Source organism: Tauraco erythrolophus, chromosome 24 (assembly GCF_009769465.1).
Source record: "Tauraco erythrolophus isolate bTauEry1 chromosome 24, bTauEry1.pri, whole genome shotgun sequence".
Taxonomy (NCBI): domain Eukaryota; kingdom Metazoa; phylum Chordata; class Aves; order Musophagiformes; family Musophagidae; genus Tauraco; species Tauraco erythrolophus.
In genome coordinates, this window is record NC_141488.1 from 7,416,929 (window position 1) to 7,434,554 (window position 17,626).

The 17,626-nt window shown below is 43.1% G+C and overlaps 1 protein-coding gene across 2 annotated transcripts; it reads right to left on the reverse strand.

The window, feature by feature from the left end:
• Positions 1 to 240: 240 nt before the first annotated feature.
• CLSPN (claspin) lies at positions 241 to 15,719 on the reverse strand. 2 transcript variants are annotated; one of them, XM_086626162.1, is made up of 25 exons: positions 15,696 to 15,719; positions 14,708 to 14,837; positions 13,678 to 14,141; positions 12,836 to 13,003; positions 12,405 to 12,494; positions 12,113 to 12,185; positions 11,455 to 11,563; positions 10,418 to 10,974; positions 9,215 to 9,406; positions 8,247 to 8,428; positions 7,520 to 7,722; positions 7,139 to 7,203; positions 6,525 to 6,730; positions 6,044 to 6,204; positions 5,718 to 5,944; positions 5,386 to 5,500; positions 4,577 to 4,658; positions 4,156 to 4,250; positions 3,572 to 3,736; positions 3,361 to 3,482; positions 3,006 to 3,133; positions 2,382 to 2,484; positions 1,626 to 1,708; positions 1,271 to 1,432; positions 241 to 1,080 (listed from the first exon to the last, which is right to left on the reverse strand). In XM_086626162.1, the coding sequence occupies exons 1-25, from the start codon at positions 15,714 to 15,716 to the stop codon at positions 967 to 969; spliced, it is 4,017 nt and encodes a 1,338-aa protein (XP_086482288.1). In that variant the 5' UTR covers positions 15,717 to 15,719; the 3' UTR covers positions 241 to 966. The 2 variants fall into 2 exon arrangements, with proteins under 2 accessions (XP_086482288.1, XP_086482287.1); XM_086626161.1 differs by having other exon boundaries at positions 12,836 to 13,000; positions 15,696 to 15,716.
• Positions 15,720 to 17,626: the final 1,907 nt, after the last annotated feature.

Consider the following 17,626-nt stretch of genomic DNA (forward strand, 5'->3'; position numbering starts at 1 on the left):
ACGTTTCCTTCACGCTATTCAGAACAGTTGTGAACGATGGTGCCTTATCCTCTGATTTCCTCGTTCCAGAGAAGGCCTCTCATTACCAGCTGTTCAGAAATGGACCATTTCTCTTGGATGAGTGCAGGGAAAAAACAGTTTTTTGCACGAAAACAGCAGAATGGATGATTTAAGAGTCTTCACTTGGGCAAAACAACCAAACAAATCCCACCCCGCTCCCCACCAAATAAAAAACCCCGACACACCTCCTGTTCCTCTCCCACATCTGTTACTCACGTTCTTCCCTCTCCACACACCCACATTCATATGTCTGTGTATGAATATGAACAGTAATAAAAACTTGGAAAGAAATCCTTATCACACCACCTCATAAAAGACTAGGACCTTTTTTAAAAGTATACATTTCAAATATAAATTAGAGCTTCTTAAAACGTCAAGCTAGCAAATGCTTAACTTTACAGAAAACAAGGCATTGGAGGAAGCCATGGCTACCTTCATACTGCAAGTGTCAACAACACATTTCCTGCCACAGCTCACACTGCCTTCTCCTTACCCAAACTGCAGAAACACTTCCTTCACCTGTGCTTTAAGCTAACTGCAGCGTTTCTGCATCATACCTGTCACACAAACAGTATTTTCAGAGGGAACTGATACCACGGAAACATGTGAGATAGCATGAGGACGGTGTACAGTAGTGTATGTTTCCTTAATGCTTGGGAAAGAGCAAGTTATCATTTCATTCCCAGCCAAGCATGGATTTTGTGCTTGTTTGCCACAGTGCACCGAGAAAAATGAAGGGGAATATACAAGACCGTTGCCTGGAAGATACCGGGACTCGTGAAGTAAACGGCAGCAGAGAAAACGTACAGCAATGGGTTTACCTTCCTGATGATGGCTTGCAGATTTGCAAAACAAACTGCAACTGGCACGAAATGAGATCAAACCTCTGGCCCTAAACAGAAATATTCAGGTCTCCAAGTACTGGAATATGCTCCGGCTCTGACTTGTTTCCTCTACGCTGTCCACCCTGGGCCGTTTGGGCAGAGATGTCAGTACTGCAGTAGCACCTCTTTTCTTCACCTACAGGGGAGTATGACACATTAGGATACACAAAATCTCCAAAAAGTTTAAATTCTGAATGATAAAAGAATTATTTGGTGTGAGAGCACATACTGGAAAATCATAGGGAATATTTAGAACGGCAATGCTTTCAACTACTCGGCAGTGCTTCGTGTCTGTGCGTTCAGATAATCTACACGCAAATCTTTACCTGAAGTTTTGATTTCTCCTTTGCCTCTTCACTCTTGTCTGGGGAAAGTGTATGAAAGACAAAATTTCTTGAATTTCGAGGCGCGTTTGGATTAAGATCCGACATTGCTGCTAGTTTCTGAAGCACAGCTTTAGGTCTGTTCAAGAGAGACCCATTTTTTATCTGAAGAACAGAGAAATGCTCCGTTAAGCCACTCACACAAACAAGATAGCTCTTTTAGTAGGTTACTCTTATTAGAAAAGACTACTCCCTACTAAAATGTTACTCACTACTTTACAAACCAGAAACGGCCAGTTGACTTGGATGTGTTCTACACTTGCAGTTTGGAAATACCATTTTCAGAACCATTACCAACCTGGATGTCACTGGCAGGTCTGAACGCTTCAAAAGGGTTCCTGGGTAAGAGTGTTGTGTCTTGTACCACCACTGCTGGGCTGGCTACCAGGGACAGAGAGGAAAAAGTCAGTTTCTGAACTTAATTCGAAAGAATATAATTTCGTATCAAACTGAAGAACTTAGCATTTCAATAGGCAGTAAATACGGGGGGGGGGGGGGGGAGGGGGGAAACATCTGCATCAAATTATGCTGTGAGCCATACAACTGAGAGGTGACTCTGGCAATTAGTTCTATCAGTTAGAAGGGAAAATTTGGCTTTGAAACAGCTTTGCAGGCTTTCCTTACTAAGGAAATCTTAAATTTATTTTCACTACATTACGTAGTTTTTCCTTAAGTCACGGATATTTGGAGAAACTGCTACGCTGGATGCCACAGTCTACTTCTCTGCTACTTAAAGGCAAGCAAATGAAGAATAAAAGACCAAACAAAGATGTAGAGGAATTTACTTCCACTTTACAACAATTTTTTCAAAAAGTAACATACTATTTTATTAAGTAAGTACACACAATTACCATCAAACTTGAAGTTGCATATTTTCAATGCTTTTACACCTTTAGCTTTTCAAGTTCTGGAACTGAGCTCAGACTGGTGTAAGAAAACTAGACACTGGAGTTTTCTGATCTGTGATCTGCTTCACTGGAGACCACAAGTGATGACTGGAAGCTAAGCTTGCTTTCTCTTATTTGATTTCCACTTCAATAAAAACTAAGCTTACCTTTCTTCTGAAGGGACTTAGCAGTTACTTTTTTTGCCAGTTTCATGAATTGGCTGTCTTCACCGATTTCTTCCTCCTCCTCCTGCTCTTTATTTTTTTCTTTCTGTAGCAGAGAGAAGGCACTTTGTAAAACTGAAAAAGTTCATATTAAGAATGAACATATTCAGTATTTCAAGTAGACCAAGTCTTTTCATGATGTAAATTAATATATTCATTTTTATTTACTTTCTCCTGTGAAAGTTTATTGCAATTTCGTAGCTACTTTATCATCCTCATTCTATCTGTTAACGAAAAGCAAACCTGTAGTATCACACTCAGCTGAAAAAGCTGACCTGATACTGAAACTTCTAAAACTTCAAGTTATACTCCCAGCATAAGAGACTTATTCCAGCTTTGAAGCTGACTTGTTTTAGAACACAGCTGTTCTGCCTCTCCCTCTTGAATTAGTTTCTCTCTCTGCACAATACTTGTAGAAGAGAAAGAGCAGAATTCATGACGAAAAACAAAGATGCATTTACAAATGGTATTTTTTCCAGAGTTTAATTCGAGGAACTAACAATTTCCCATCTAGCAATGGTACAGAGAAACACCGAGCAAGATGCCATGCTGGAAGTTGACGATTACCTGCTCACGAAGCCACTGTTCTCGTTCAAATCGCTCTTTCCTCCATTTCACTTCTGTCTCATCAAACTGCTCGTTCTCGTCATCATTATCTGAATCTCTCTGGAACAAATCAGTCTGTGAAGCATAATCTAGACAAAGAAAAATAAGTAATTAGCTATCGATTTTAAGAGGCATAAAACACACAGACTAGACAAAAAAACAACTCAAAACAACCCCCCAAAACAGAACTCCCCCCAACCCAATCTATTTCTGAAAGACGTTATTTACTTTTGAAGGACGACTGAGTGCTATTTCATATGCACACTCTCTTTCCAATCTTTTACCCCCACCTAGTAACTACGGATCAGAAAGGCACCTATGTTTTTCCATCTGAATCTCCTCATTCTGCCAGGCCCATCGCTGTGCAGGTCACCATCAATGAGGTATCTCTCCTGGTACAGGCGTAACTGGCGCTTGTCATCATCCAGCATTGCCTTCCTGCCCACACAGGAGAAAGGGAGCAGGTTAGTTCAGATTATATCCAAGAGCCATGACTTCACACACAAAAACATATACTAACAACTGACATGTGTAATTTCTGTATTTGATTTTCTAATTCCACTTCATTAGGGAGTTCTTCATCAATAATATCTTCTTCATATTCATTCAGGTCTTCGCCATCATATTCATCCTCACTTCCCACATCACTCCCTGACAGCTCCGCCTCATCTTCCATGAAATCCTGCAGTTTTCTATAAAAGAACGTTAAAAGTTCAGTTTGGTAGACCAATAATCATCACACAAATCTTCTGTAAACAAGATTTATCTTTTGACATAAAATTAACATCTATCCTGAATGAGAAATTAGGATTCATCTTTAATTTTTGAAAAGATTAAGTAATTTTGGTCAGAAAAACGTTGCACTGTTGTCATCGTGGCCCTTTGACTTCCATCTATAATGGAAATTATAATGGAAATCTTCTATAGCCCACCAGCAACACAGTTAAACTCAAGCAACGTGACAGCACCAAAGCAAAAAAAAAAAACCCCAATCACCAGATCACTACACAAACAGCAGCTACGTAATGCTGGGGGAATAATAGGTCCAATTTCTGGGGCTGAAGATACTCCATTCTGGCTGGTAATTAAGATGCAGAAAAGATGCACTTACAGTTTTTTCTTCAAGCCCTGTCTATGTCTCAGCAGTTCTTCTTCTTCATCACTAATTTCTGCCTCTTCAGGATCACTGTCTCCACTTTTTTCATCCTGTCAAAGAGAAAGTTTTCAGAAATTAAGGAATTTCTGAAAGCAGATTGCTTTGTAATGACAACTTCTCCTGCTCTTCAATCAACACACACAGACTAGGCCACCACTTTTCAGGGGATTTGCTACGCTGAGATGCTTTATCCAGTATATTAGAACATTAAGTGGAGATTGTAAATGATCCTAACATTGCTCTTAGAAACGTTTCAGTAACTTGTTCTGGAAGCCACGATACTTTGCACTGAAGGTTATATTAAAAAATTAAGTAGATAAATGGAGTTCTCGTAGTCAGAATGCTGTAGCAGTTGCTTCACTCCATCAGTTCATACCTCTTCGCTATCAAAGGCATTGTCATCTGTTAAAAGCTGAAAATCACCAAGTTCTTCTTGCTCCTCCTCATCTTCCTCTTCCCTATGGGAAAAGCGAATCAAAGACATGCATGTTTTAATTTCACCTCTAACGATGGCTTGGCAATAATTTAAGGCAAGATTTCAACCATGGTGATAGCTGGTCTCAGGTAATTAATTACCTGTGAGTGAGTGTTCAGAAAGCTCCAGTCTCTCAACAGCATTTAGCTTTAGATGCCCAAAATCCCCATTAGCATTGGCTTTTTGAGACCTCACATCTTCACTTGCAGAAACCATGGGACAAGTATTAAAACCTGAGTTTGTTTCCCTCCAAAATTCCTCTTGGATCCCCTAACGTTCCCATTTGTTAAGCCTCATCATCCTTTTGTCAGGCAGCCATACACCTTTACATTTTAACCAATGCAGAAAATGCAAGTATCCAACTTCCATTTGGTTATGGTTCCTGCAGTTTGGCAACAGCCCAGAGCAGAACCCAAAAGTCCTACGTTCTAACCATCTTTTCTCAGTCTGATGACAGTTCTTCAACACTTCTTTCACTATCAGCGAAAGAAAAACCAGAATTTCCCTTCACAGTAGCTGTGGGAAACAGTATATGCTGATTTAGAGAGTGACTGCTGAGCAATATGCAATATTCCTCCCTTCACCTCCAAAACAGACCAAACATTTTTGCTTCCAGTTTTGAATTATGTTGAATAAGAAAACACATTAAGAGTGAAACAAGCCAATTACCACTACACGCTGCTGTAAGTTTTAGGAAGAATAATACTAACTTGTCTGTGGGAAAGGAGCCTGAACAAAGTGCTAGAGCTTCTGCCATTGGATCTTCTATGTCACTATCTTTTTCTGCCTTGGAAGATACTGAAGATGCCCACGTTGGAGAACCTGCTACAAAAAGTTATAAGATGGCAACTTATTAGACAGATGCATTTCTACTCTTAGAATATCAGAGAGCATCCTAGAAACGACAGTTAGTGTGCTCCCACACAGGTGACAAATTGTCAGAGCTTTCAGAAGTTCCACATTCTGCATTAGTGCCCAGAACTAAAAGTAAAGCTTATAAACCAAGCAACCAGCAAAGCTGCCAACAGAATTCAGGACGTACTCTGAGACACGAATTTTCCTGAGCAAAGATTAAGCAGTTCTTCCATGTTCTGCTTTTTATTGCTGCTGGTATTTGGCACATGCTCAGCTTGACTGCTAAACTGTCCAGAGCACAAGTCCAGTAATTCATCCATATTGGCATCCATTGCATTCTCATCCATGCTGGCCAGAGTCAGCCGATGCTTTGAGGACTGGTATTTATTCCTATGTTGTCCAACGTTCAAGAACCTGAAAGAAAGTCTGTAGTTAGGAAAAAAGTCTTGCTGGTCTGTATGTTCTATTTCTGTTAAAGGGTGCAAAACGTCATCCTTTACACCTTTTACTTACCCATCTGCATCAAGCAGCTGGCTCTGAGTGTCATCTTCCAGAGAAAATTGAAACTGTGACTCCCCAGCCCCTGGAAATAAACTCTTAGGCTCAGGAGAAGCATTATACAGGTCCTGGGAATCTTCTATGGGAAGAGAGGGCTCAGACGTCTTTCCTGAGCTCTGGTCAGAGGAATGTAAAGGTACACGAGTTATTTGTTTTGCAATCCTAGAAGTCAAAAGCAAGAACGGGATGAAACATTTAAGCTACTTCAAAGGATTAACGCTGTGCAGGTGTCAAGTATGTCCACTCTGCTCTGATAAATCACAGGAGTTCACTGACATCAGATGTTGTGTAGCCCACGTAAGTACACTTCAAAAAATATTTACGATGCACATATTTTAGATACCAAAACCATGTTACAGCATCTTTGCTTTATTGTTTTAGAATATTCACTCCCCCTTGTGTTATTATACAACGGGAACAGGACTAAGAACTCTACCTTGGAAGCAGAGCTGATAAAGCTTGTTTTGAAAAAGCCTGGGGAAGGTGATCTGAAACCTCCTACTGCAGATAAGAAGTTCCCTGCACGGGACATCTGTTTGTTGCAGGGCTGATACGATGGGATCATGGAGCCGATCAGCTCAAAGCTGCTGTTATGGCTACTGTCTTTTGCCAGTGTTGGTAGTGAGAATGAATCATCATCCTCTGAAAAGAAAATAAATATTTAAATACAGTCCTTAACTACTTTTTTTTTGTGACCCAGTAAAATCTCAAGATACTATTTTGCCACACCAACACCCTGCTAAAACAGTCATCTTTCTGTGCTCACGCTGGATTTCTTTCTTCACAGAGGATGCACATTGCACTTTTTAACTGAATTTCATCTTGATTTCTGACTGCTTCTATATTTTTTCCAGTATCATTTTGAACTTTATTTTAACCTAGTTTTTTCAAGCCTTCGCATTTCTTTCATCAGTCTAAACTTTTATAATCATACTATATAACTACTCAGGTGACAAAATAACAAAAATCTTGAATACCAATCCCAAATAGAAACTTCTACATGTGCCATGTGAAAAAAAAATGCTTTTTAGGATAACAGTTCTACTTTACCTAACTTGGTGGGTCCTTTATCTGCAGCTTCTTCCATTTCAAGTTTCTCATCAGGAAGAGAATATCTGCAATTCATTAAATAAAATGTATTTGCTGATATACATGCACAAGATGAATTGCTATTGTCTGTCAAACCTAATTACAAAAACCAAGGTAACACACAAAAATACATCTAGAGCACTTTGATTAAGAAACAGATTATTCCACTACACAATTACAGTCAGTAAGCTTTTTAAAGACAATACATACGAATGCACATAAAAATACTGAAACAAGACAGAAAAAAAATACTTATACAAAGTACTTTAAACCAAAACATCTATGCGCATTGATCAAATTTAAAATTTCTTTGGCACCACTTTTAAAGCTTGGTTTATTTACCCCATTTTGGAGGAGCTGTCCTTAAAAAGCATCAACGTAGACTCTGTTGAAGGTGGTTTGGGAACAGAATCGCAGTGCACAGATTTCTCCAGCTTTTCGCCATCAACTGATTCTTTGTCAGTTTCTTTATCACCATCTTCAACATGTTTCTCTTCTATATCTTCATTATCTTCCTCTGCTTCACCCAGCAGAAATTCCACATTCTAAAAAACATCCCCAAACACAGCAGAGAGGTGGTGACCATTGCTTTGATCCGTCAAAGTCCTCGCATATTTATCAAGAGAACGTTCTAACAACTAAAGGATGAAGATGAGTGACATGCACAGTTCTTAGAGTCACCTATTCCACCCCGAGACAAGTGACACAGAGGTGCTGGAAACAGCCAAGCTTTTCTGATCCATTTTAAAAGCAAAAGGCCATGGCAAACCCCACCCCAGATCAGGCAGGTGACCTCAGTTTGTCTCCTGCTAGCAATGAGCCAAGGATACATAAAAGAGAAAGTGGCACCAGTTTGTTTTAATATTGTTCAGACAAATAAAGAAAACACTAATAAATTCAGCTTTAGACAACCTGAACATCGAACATGCTGACTGTAGAAATTTTTTTATTTCTAGGAAGAATTCTTGGCAGTTACCCTAATATTAATAGCACACCAAAGTCATTTCATTGGGGAGAGGCAGCAGAACTGAAGAGCTGACTAGGTTATGTAAAAATGTTGCATACAGACCTCATGATTGCTTTCTTCCTCTTCCTCAGACTCATCTGTCATCTCTTCCTCCTCCTCCTCTTCTTCCTCCAGCATGTCCTCATTATCCAGTTTGAACAACGCTTGCCGCTTTTGGCGTTCCTCAGTCCTGCGGAGCTTCATGGCCTCCTGGAGTTTAGCCTTCAGCGCTTGTAGCTTTTCACCTGGCCAGAAATGAACAAATTAATACGTTAGAGGAACTCCAGTGAATCCTGAACTTCATCGCCTTCAAGCATCCAATCTAACATAACCTCACACACAAAAAGGGAATTAAAAAATTACTTGGTTTTAAATGCTATTATGAATTGATCTGCCTGCTGCAAGAGCCAGAGCAGTCAGTTCAACGAGCTCGATTTAGAGAGACCAGACAATCTCATCAATTATCAACATTCCTCATTATCCATAAATGCCACTGGTGCAGCACTCGGAATGAGAACAGAGTCTGTCTCTCCACTGTGTCTTCTGGGAACAAGAGCATCCAACTGCCCTGGGCAGATGTGCTACAGCACATGAAATAATTACGAGCAGCTAAAAATAATGTGTGCCCACAGAACCAGCCAAATAATCTCTTTCTTTTAATGATACTAGGGAAGAGTCACGTATTTTTGTTTGCAAACACATACAGCTCTATTAGAAACTGCAGTACAGAAACACGGCAGCGTGAGAGGTCTAATAAATGGCAATAGTGCCCGAGGATCTGAGAGCTACACTCAGAGGGCTGATGGCAAACAACAGTGCTGATATACATTCATAGAGATTTTGGTGCAGATGGGGAGAAATCCAGAGAACCAGCTGCAAAGATCTGACTGAGACTGTTCTATGCTGGCCAGTGCTATTTAAGAGGTCTATCAAGATTCTTTTTTAAAAGCAGGGAAAGGGGGAAATGAAAGGAAAAAAAAAAATAGACAAAATGTTTTCCAATTTAACCATCATCACTTCCCCAGACCAACCTGGCTTTGCGTGGACTGCTTCCTCCAGGCTCTCTGCAGCCAGTACTGCTGGCACCACGTCTGCCTTCAGCTCCTCTTTTCCTTCAGACGTAGTCTCCTTACGAATGATGTTCATGGTTATGGGCCGCTCGACTTTGGATTTCGACGTCCCAAGAGTGTGCTTCAAGAAACGTGCTTTCAAGGCTTCTAATTCTTTACACAGATATTAATCAAATTTCAAAATGCAACTTCAATTAATTTGATAGATTTAAAAGCATTAAGCGTTAAAGTTAGATCAAGAGTAGGTCTTGAGAATTTTTTTTTTCAAAGGAAGTTAGTCAAAAACTCTAAATCCTTAATACTAAAATATTTGTAAACCCATTCTATTTGACTAATAAGACAATAAACCATTACAGACTATTTTTGCTGTAACCTGTACTTAATTGATATTAGCTAATATTAAATTACCTTACCATTGACTATGATTTAGCCACAAGACCCAAATTCACTTCCAGCCACCAGGTATCTCCAAATTTCTGTTAACACATATATCTAAAACCAGACTGAAAGCTGACAAAACCACTGTTTCTTGGCAGAGGTCAGTTTGCTGCATGCACAGAAGCAGCATCCAATCCACACATCCCCTTAATATCTTCTAATACATAACAGATTTAATGGAATCATAAAATCTCCTAATCATTTGCAATCTCTCCCTGAAACGAGGTCAACTATTTAATATTGATGAACAGACGTTTAAATTCCAGTACCTAAAAGACATTCAAAACATTCTTGCTACAAAAGTAAATTTTTGCTTGCTATCTGGTCTCGCCTTTTAACAAAATCCTTGGTAAACACTCTGGAATGCAAGCTAGTTTTGTTTCCAGATAATTACTGCATGCCCCGTTTTGAATCAATTTGTAAAAAGTGCTGCCATGTGCTTTAAGTACCAACATATTCCACCATGGCAAAATGGAAATAAATCATTCATCGTTAAATAGTTATTACTGGGCATTTCTTCAAGCTTTCAAGCATTAGGGACTCAGAAGTTACCTTGGAAACATCAGCTGAACGAAAAGGGATACCAGCATTGAGCAAAGAACCCGTACTAGTAAAGGAATGTACCTGACTATCCCATCACCTGAACGTTTCTCAGATTTTCCAGTGAAAGTCAGATTGACTCAGCTTACTCAGAGAGACCTGACAGGATCACAATAAAAGCTGTACCTTTATTTGGCTCAGAGTCATCGAGGTTTACGAAGGATTCATTGCCAGAGCAGATTCTTGGCTTGATGGACAGGTCTATTCCCAGTTCGCGAAGTTTATCCAGCTTGGACTTCCTCACTTTTTCAGGTTGCGCCACCAATCCAGGCCCCACTTGCTGATGGCTTTTTTCACCTTCTAAGCCTGGCGCTGTTTCCTCTCTTTGCTCAAGGGCACCTCCTCCAACTGCTAGAGGAATTTCACTCTCTCTTTGTTCACTACACTCAGTGCTTAGGACGGCAGCGAGCTGTTGTTCTCCTGAACTATGATCAGTTGTTCCGGTCCTAACTGCACAGGAACCATCACTGCCCTGCCTGGGCGTTTCAGCACAGTCCTCTGCCAAGTTCTTCCCCACATCAGCAGGAGGCTTGTCCACAGCAGCATCACCACCTGTGCCAAGGCTCGTCTCTGGTTCATTAGCTGCTGACTGGCCACCTTCGATTTGCCCGTCTCTGCAATCCGTGCTCGGGTTCTCAGTGTCTGGAGATTCCTCATTTAGGGAGAGCTGGTATTTAGTGGACCTAACGAAGGCAGAAAGAAATATATCACCTATGCCTATCGTGGAAGGAGAGAAGAGGTTGAGAACAAACTCAGAGAGAAAGAAACCATTTCTAATCACTGTCCTTAATGTGCAGGAAGAGGTGAAGGACAGAAGACTAGAAAGCTTCATTTTGAGGAGATAAGCTGAAGCCTAGAGTAGCATAAAGAGTTTGTACTAGCTAGCCACATTGTAACAGTACAAAATTCCTGTGAGATTTCCTGGCAACAGAAGCTTAAGTATTTTCCTACACATTACTCAAAAGAAGAAATAGTCCAAGTAAAATGTTGTGGTCCAGTCTAAACCACATTGAAGCAACTTTGCATGAGCATGTTACTTCACCCAGAGTTACTACGAGGCCCTGATACTTCAATAGTACAACTGTGTTAATAGTGCAGCATTGCAAAAAGCTGGGATATCCTCCAAATTTGTTAAAAAGTATGAGGAAGGTTTAAGTCCTTACTTCAGCAATGCCATGGCATTTCCTTGACATACTGGTCGAGGTCTACGCTTGAAGAAGTCATGAATGCTTTTGGTCTCAGGCACGTGATATGGGAGAGAGACAGACGATTCTACCAGAGAAAGGAGGTGAAGGAAAATGTAGAAAGTCATCCAAGGCATCCATTTGATATCTCTGAAATTCAGAGAAGCTCGACACAAATATTTTGCAGCAAAGACATCTGATTAGGCACAAACAGCACAGCTTCAACTTGAACACAGCAAACACTGCTGTTTGGGAATGAGTTCCAACAGCAACACTCTTGAAGACCAAATTTGCAACATGTCCATGGATTCACTAGGAAACGAACTGTGATGTTAACATCAGAGTGGCAGGACCAGCTTCAATTCTATCACAAGCCTATCGGACTCTCCAAACACTGCACTAACTTTACACAACAAGTTTACAGGCTCAAGTGTTTGCACAGTGATTATTTCTTTTCATCAGTTACAAAGATATCTTGTAACAGGTGCTTGAATAAAAATGGTCTTGCACCCTTCAACCCTAAATAATTCGTGCTAAGTGGAAGAAGGCTCTAGCCTTTTAGATAAATTCTATAAATTTCTCCCCCGAGTTTCTTAATAGTTTATACCCTTCTACATACAAAGAACTTAAGATTTACCTCTAATAAGTCGTTGGGTCTCACTATGTAGTTGTTTAATGGCTTCTTTGCTCAACCTTGCTGCTTTCCGCTCCTTAAGGAAAGGAAAGAAAGGCTTCTGAAGTCAGAAAACAAGATATGGGACTCTACCTATACCTTCTAAACAGCCTGTTTTTCCCTTTCAAACAGAGAAGTCAGAATAAAGCAGCCAGTTAAAAAAAAGATTATAAATAGCAAATCAACAAAAACATGCACAATGTGTTTGAATCACTACAGATAACCACGGAGAGCTTCAAAAAGAAGAATACTTCACCTTCCTTTTTGGTTCTTTTAACACAGGCTCCTCGTTCTCATCACCAAATACATGTTTGTAGCCTTCACCCTCAGAAAACTGTTCTTTGTTCTGCAGTGCATAAAAAGAGAGACGCTTATTTGCCTAGAGACACGGGCACCACCAAGGGCAAACAAGTCAAAAGTGAAAAATAAGTGTACAGAAGCAAAACCAGCAAGTGTTCACACAAACCAGTACAAAAGCTGCCTAACACTTCTGGTAGATTTCCAAAGCTTCTGCTGTAGCATGACGTTTACAACTTTCTAGGACAACACCCTCCATCTTCCAGAGCAAAAAGCAGAGGACTGTTCTCTCCTCTGTCACAGCACCATTATCAAAAAGAGTTTCAGACACACCCAGGTACAACACTTCCCACTAATAACCAACAATCTTGGACCACTATCAAATGTCACCTTGTATTTTTTTATTTTGTTTTTCACTGCCGCTCGTATCGATTCTATCGACTCTTCATCCTCTGGGAGGGAATCGTTTTCCTCTTCCAAGCCATTATCAAAAAGTTCTTTGTCATCAAGAAGACATCCGCTGTCATTAAAAGGATTCCTCTCGCCTCCATCTACCTGCTGCCACAAGAACAAAATATTTGTGTAACTGATTTCAGAAGGTCCCCTTCAGTTCTCTGACATTAATTTAAGAAAAGGTCTTGAAGTCAGAAAAAGTACACACCATCTTTAACCTAGCAACTTTTGTGTCCTGCAAGCCAGCCAGTAATACTCTTTTTATAGCACTGCAAAGCTGATAAGGTAACTCACGGAGCAGTGTTCCCTACATCTGTGACAAACAGGGAAGTTCCACAGTTGCTGAAGACTAAAATGGCTCCGAGAGAATAAATTAACACCTGCAACCTCCCAAGCAGGCATTTCTTTAGATCAGAACTCCAACATGAAAGAAGCCCACAGCTTCCTCCAGAAACCAGCACAGCACAGTAAAGAAAGGCGAAATCCCAATCTGAGCAGTCTGGGCCTGCAACAAACTCCCAGCGAAACTAAAGAACTCCAAGAATTTCTGCCTGACTTAACACGCACTGACGCTAAATCACCAAGTGCTGGGGTCTGTGCTTTCTCTGCAGGTGGAACCAGCAGACTTATGTGGTGTTCCGTGGATCCCTGGGGATACCACACCTGCTGTGGGAATGTGGACACCAGCAATGCCAAAGCATTGAAACACACAAACCAAACACAGCAATAAATGGAAAGTAGTTGAGAAAACATCTGAGATTTTCTGCCAAAATAGATACCTCTGCTCCAGGCTTCTTGTCTTTTTTCAGCTGTTTAACGGACTCAATTCTTGTCTCGTTCTCCTTTCTTCTTCTTGATTTTACTACAGCTTTTTTTGCTGTCTCTTCTTCAAAACCATGTTTATGTTGTTTATGTTTTCTGTACTTCTTCCCAGACTTTAAGGGTCTCTCCTCTTCCAACTCATTGCCAGGCAAGCCAGACTTCCTGCTTGTTTCAAGATTTTCAATCTGCAATCGGTCACCAGCGTCACTGTCATCACTATCTAGCAGAGCCTGGCGAATCCGATGGGATTTCTTGTTCCTCTGGGCAGTAATGTTCTCTTTTTCCTCTCCGTTTTCCTTGTCTCCACCCGGACTATCGTTCTGCACAAAAGAGCCACCATCCTCTCCATCTTCACTCTCACTGTCCTGAAGCACTTTCTTGCTTTTTGCTTTTTTACACACAAAAATCTCCTCCTCTGAATCTGATAAAATATATTAAAAGAAAAAACAATATGCATGCTACAAAGAGGCAAATTCCCCAAGTTAGTTAACAAACCATCAGTTAACCATAAAGTTACATATCTGTTAAATTTCACAGATGTCAACATCTGTAACAAATCAGCTTGAATTCAGGTTTTCAGAATCCCCTTCTCCCTGTAGTGAAGCACGAAGTTGACCTAAATTGACGTTACAGGTTTTTAACTTTTAAAATTAGGCAAAGCTGAAAATCCTTCACTGATGGCAGCTTGCTTTGAAATAGTAATAAAATTCACGGTAATTAACTAAGTACATAGGTCAAGCAAATCATGAAAAGAAAGGAAATCAGCAATTAAGACATTCACATTCTAGTTATTATTTCCCTTTCTGTACCTCAGAAAACGCTTTTCGGAGGTTTACAGATGTCTGCCCACATTCTGAACAACGAAAAGGGCAGCTTGGATTCACACAGGTTGAGCAACAACAACTTCCTGAAAAGGTATTTATGAAACCAAAACCGCCCTGTTGGAGGCAACAGCCACCAGGCAAAATTCATGGGAACATTACAGACCTCCGTCATCGAGAGACGCCGTCCCCTTGATGAGGTGGCCCGGAGAGGCTGTTTCACAGCTGCCCTGCCCGCTGTCACAGTCGCTGTCAAGGGTTTTCGGCGAGTCTGAGTCCAAGTCTCCTATTGGAAGCTACAAAGCAAAATAAATTTTCCTTGCTATAACGAAGGCTGTTGATGTGGGAATGACTCCCGGTGCCTGGCATCGTTCCCAAACCTTGGCTGAGCCCTGACACACGGCTGTACTCACACACACTCTCGTTGCGTGTTAAGAACTAATTGGTATTTACACGAAGGGCGATTACATCACCCCAACACCTACTGGTGTAAAAATCTGTTCAGAGGGAGCTCGCACACGCACGGAAAAGGGCTGACCTCGCCTGATCACTATTCCAAACCACGGGAAGGAAAAAAACAACGAGAAACATAAAAACTTTATTGTCCCGCATCTGCATTTCACCGAGACCAGCTGCACAGGGATCGGGAGACACCTGCGGGGCTTCTGCAGAGCGGATCCCCCGTCACAGGCGCCCGAACACGCTGCAACAGAAGGGCCCCTCCCGTGCCCCGGGACCCCCTCCCGGCGAGGACCCCCCGGCCCGGCCCCGCGCTGCGGGAGCGCAACGGGCACGCTCCCAGCAGGCACCGCGCCCCCCCGGCACCGCCCTCCCGGCACGCCCCGCGCCCCCAGCATGCACCGCGCCCGCGGGGATAGGCCGTGCGCAGCCTTCCCAGCATGCACCGCGGCAGCGAGGCGGAAGAGCGAGCGGCGGCTACGCTGGGAAGCGTAGTCGGCGCGACGCGAAGCGCGAGCCCGGTGGCGGCCCGGTACCGCCTGGGGCATCCGAGGACGCACCGCTGCCGCCACCACTACCGCCTCACTCGCTGCCCCTCCCAGCCCTCCGCCGCGCCGCAGCCAGAGGAGCCCTCAGGCCGCTAGCAGACAGGCTGCAGCCGCCACTGCCCGGTTGTGCGGAGCGGTAGGACTCACCTCAGCGGGGGCCGCCGCCATAGCCGCGGCCCGACTCAGCCCCAGCGCTCCCGCCACACAACCGCGTAACAAACCGCTTCGAGTCTTCGCGCGCTGCCCCAATCCCGCCCCACCCCGGGGACAGCCAATGGTTGCGCAGGGCTGCCCTGAAATCCCCGCCCCCCAGCCTTTTTATTGGGCGATTTTTTTCTTCGGCGTGAGCCCGCCCTTTCCGTCCGGTCCAATCATTGCTCGCGCTTCGAGGCCACGCGCACGCCGCAGAACCCCGCCCTGTGGCAGCGCTGCGGTCAGGGCGGGGCGAGTTCCCGCTGAGGCGGGCGGCGGGCGTGCCGGGCCGGGCTGGGCGGGCTGCGGGGCGGCCGGGGGCGACACTAAGCTGCGTGAATGCCCCGGGGGTCCGCGGGCCTGGCCCCCGCGGTGCGCTGCCCGTCAGAGCCCCGGCTGGGCCGGGCCCCCGAGGCGGCCTCAGTTGTGAGGGCAGCCCGACCGCCTCCGCGGCCGAGCGAGGTAGCGCCGGTGCCTGGTGCTGCCTCCCCCGGGCATCCTGCAGGCACTAGCTAGCGGGAGCGCAAAAGCCGTCCCCGTGCGATCGGGGGTGAGTACAGGTGAATCCGAGCAGAGAGGAGTCCCGCACCTCAACTCGTTTTTCTGCCTCCGCGCCATGCAAAGCGCTGCCACCGCGTCACACCACCAAGCCTGCAGTACGTAGGGCCCCAGTGCTGGCAAAGAGTGGGAAGGATGGCAGGTTGAGCTCGACCCTGACGCTCAAGAGGCTTATCCAGAGCGGTAGGAATTCGTGGAAAAACCCAGAAGTGTTTGATGTGTTTTAAGTGGCTTCAAGGTGGGTGTCACCTCTTCTTTCCCTCCCCTAGAACCTGGGATTTCTAGAAATGTTTGCAACCCACTTCCTACTGCTGACAGCTGGTGGGTGCCAGCGACCTTGTTCTGAATCAGTTACAGACGTTTGGCACTTTTTCGTTGTTAAATCTGTTTTGTAGAACGTACTGCTACAGCAGATCGTTTTCTTCCAAGCCAAACGGCAGGCATCTGCTGTCACTGAAGGCAAGGCCAGGAAAAAAAAAAAAAAGTATTCTGGAGTGTTTGGTACTAGTCATGTTTTTTTTTGGGAAAAGGACCAGACGGGTTAATCTACTATGGTAGTTCCCTTATAGCAAACAAGTCTGAGAATGGAGGAAGTGAGGAAAAGCAAACGTCCTTGAAACCCACTGCAAACATCACAACGCAATTCTGGTTTCCTGTAGCTGCTACAGTAATTTAATAATTACTGTTTAGTAATGAGAAGGCAGATGCTGGCTCTGCAAAAACACCATTAATCCATATAATTAAGATACTGTCTCCAACCTACTGGAGTCAGAAAGGAGAGAAAAAACAATCTTCAGCTGTCGTACAGCTGAAGCTACCTGCTTCCCAAAAAGGTATTCACTTTTGTGAACAAATAAAACCTTGGATGTTTTAGACTGTTGTGCAAATGTGAATAAAACATGTTCAGCTAGTATTTAAGACTGACTATGCTTTTTCTGCAGAACACTCTGTTCTTTGCTGAAGAAGCAGTAACTGCGCAGACCTTTCCTTCCCAGTGCTGTTCTCTAACTGGTAACAATGTACAAAGGGTGGTGGCATTACGCTAGAGATTCCTGGAATTTGAGGATCTTTCTAGGTAGTCTGCCAGTTAAAAAAAAACAACACTAGCAAACAGTTTATTGTACTGACTCAAAGCTGTAATCTCGTTGCTACGTCAAGAATAGTTTTGAGAGTCAACTGGCAAGAAAAATGTGGCCAAAAAGTTACCTCCCTGCCACGGTAGGTTATTTCTGATCCCGAATTGTGTTACTCATAGCTGCCACGCAGAGGTGGTCCCACAGAACAGTTGACTCTTGGAAAACGTTTGCCATTAGGAGATTCTAAACTAA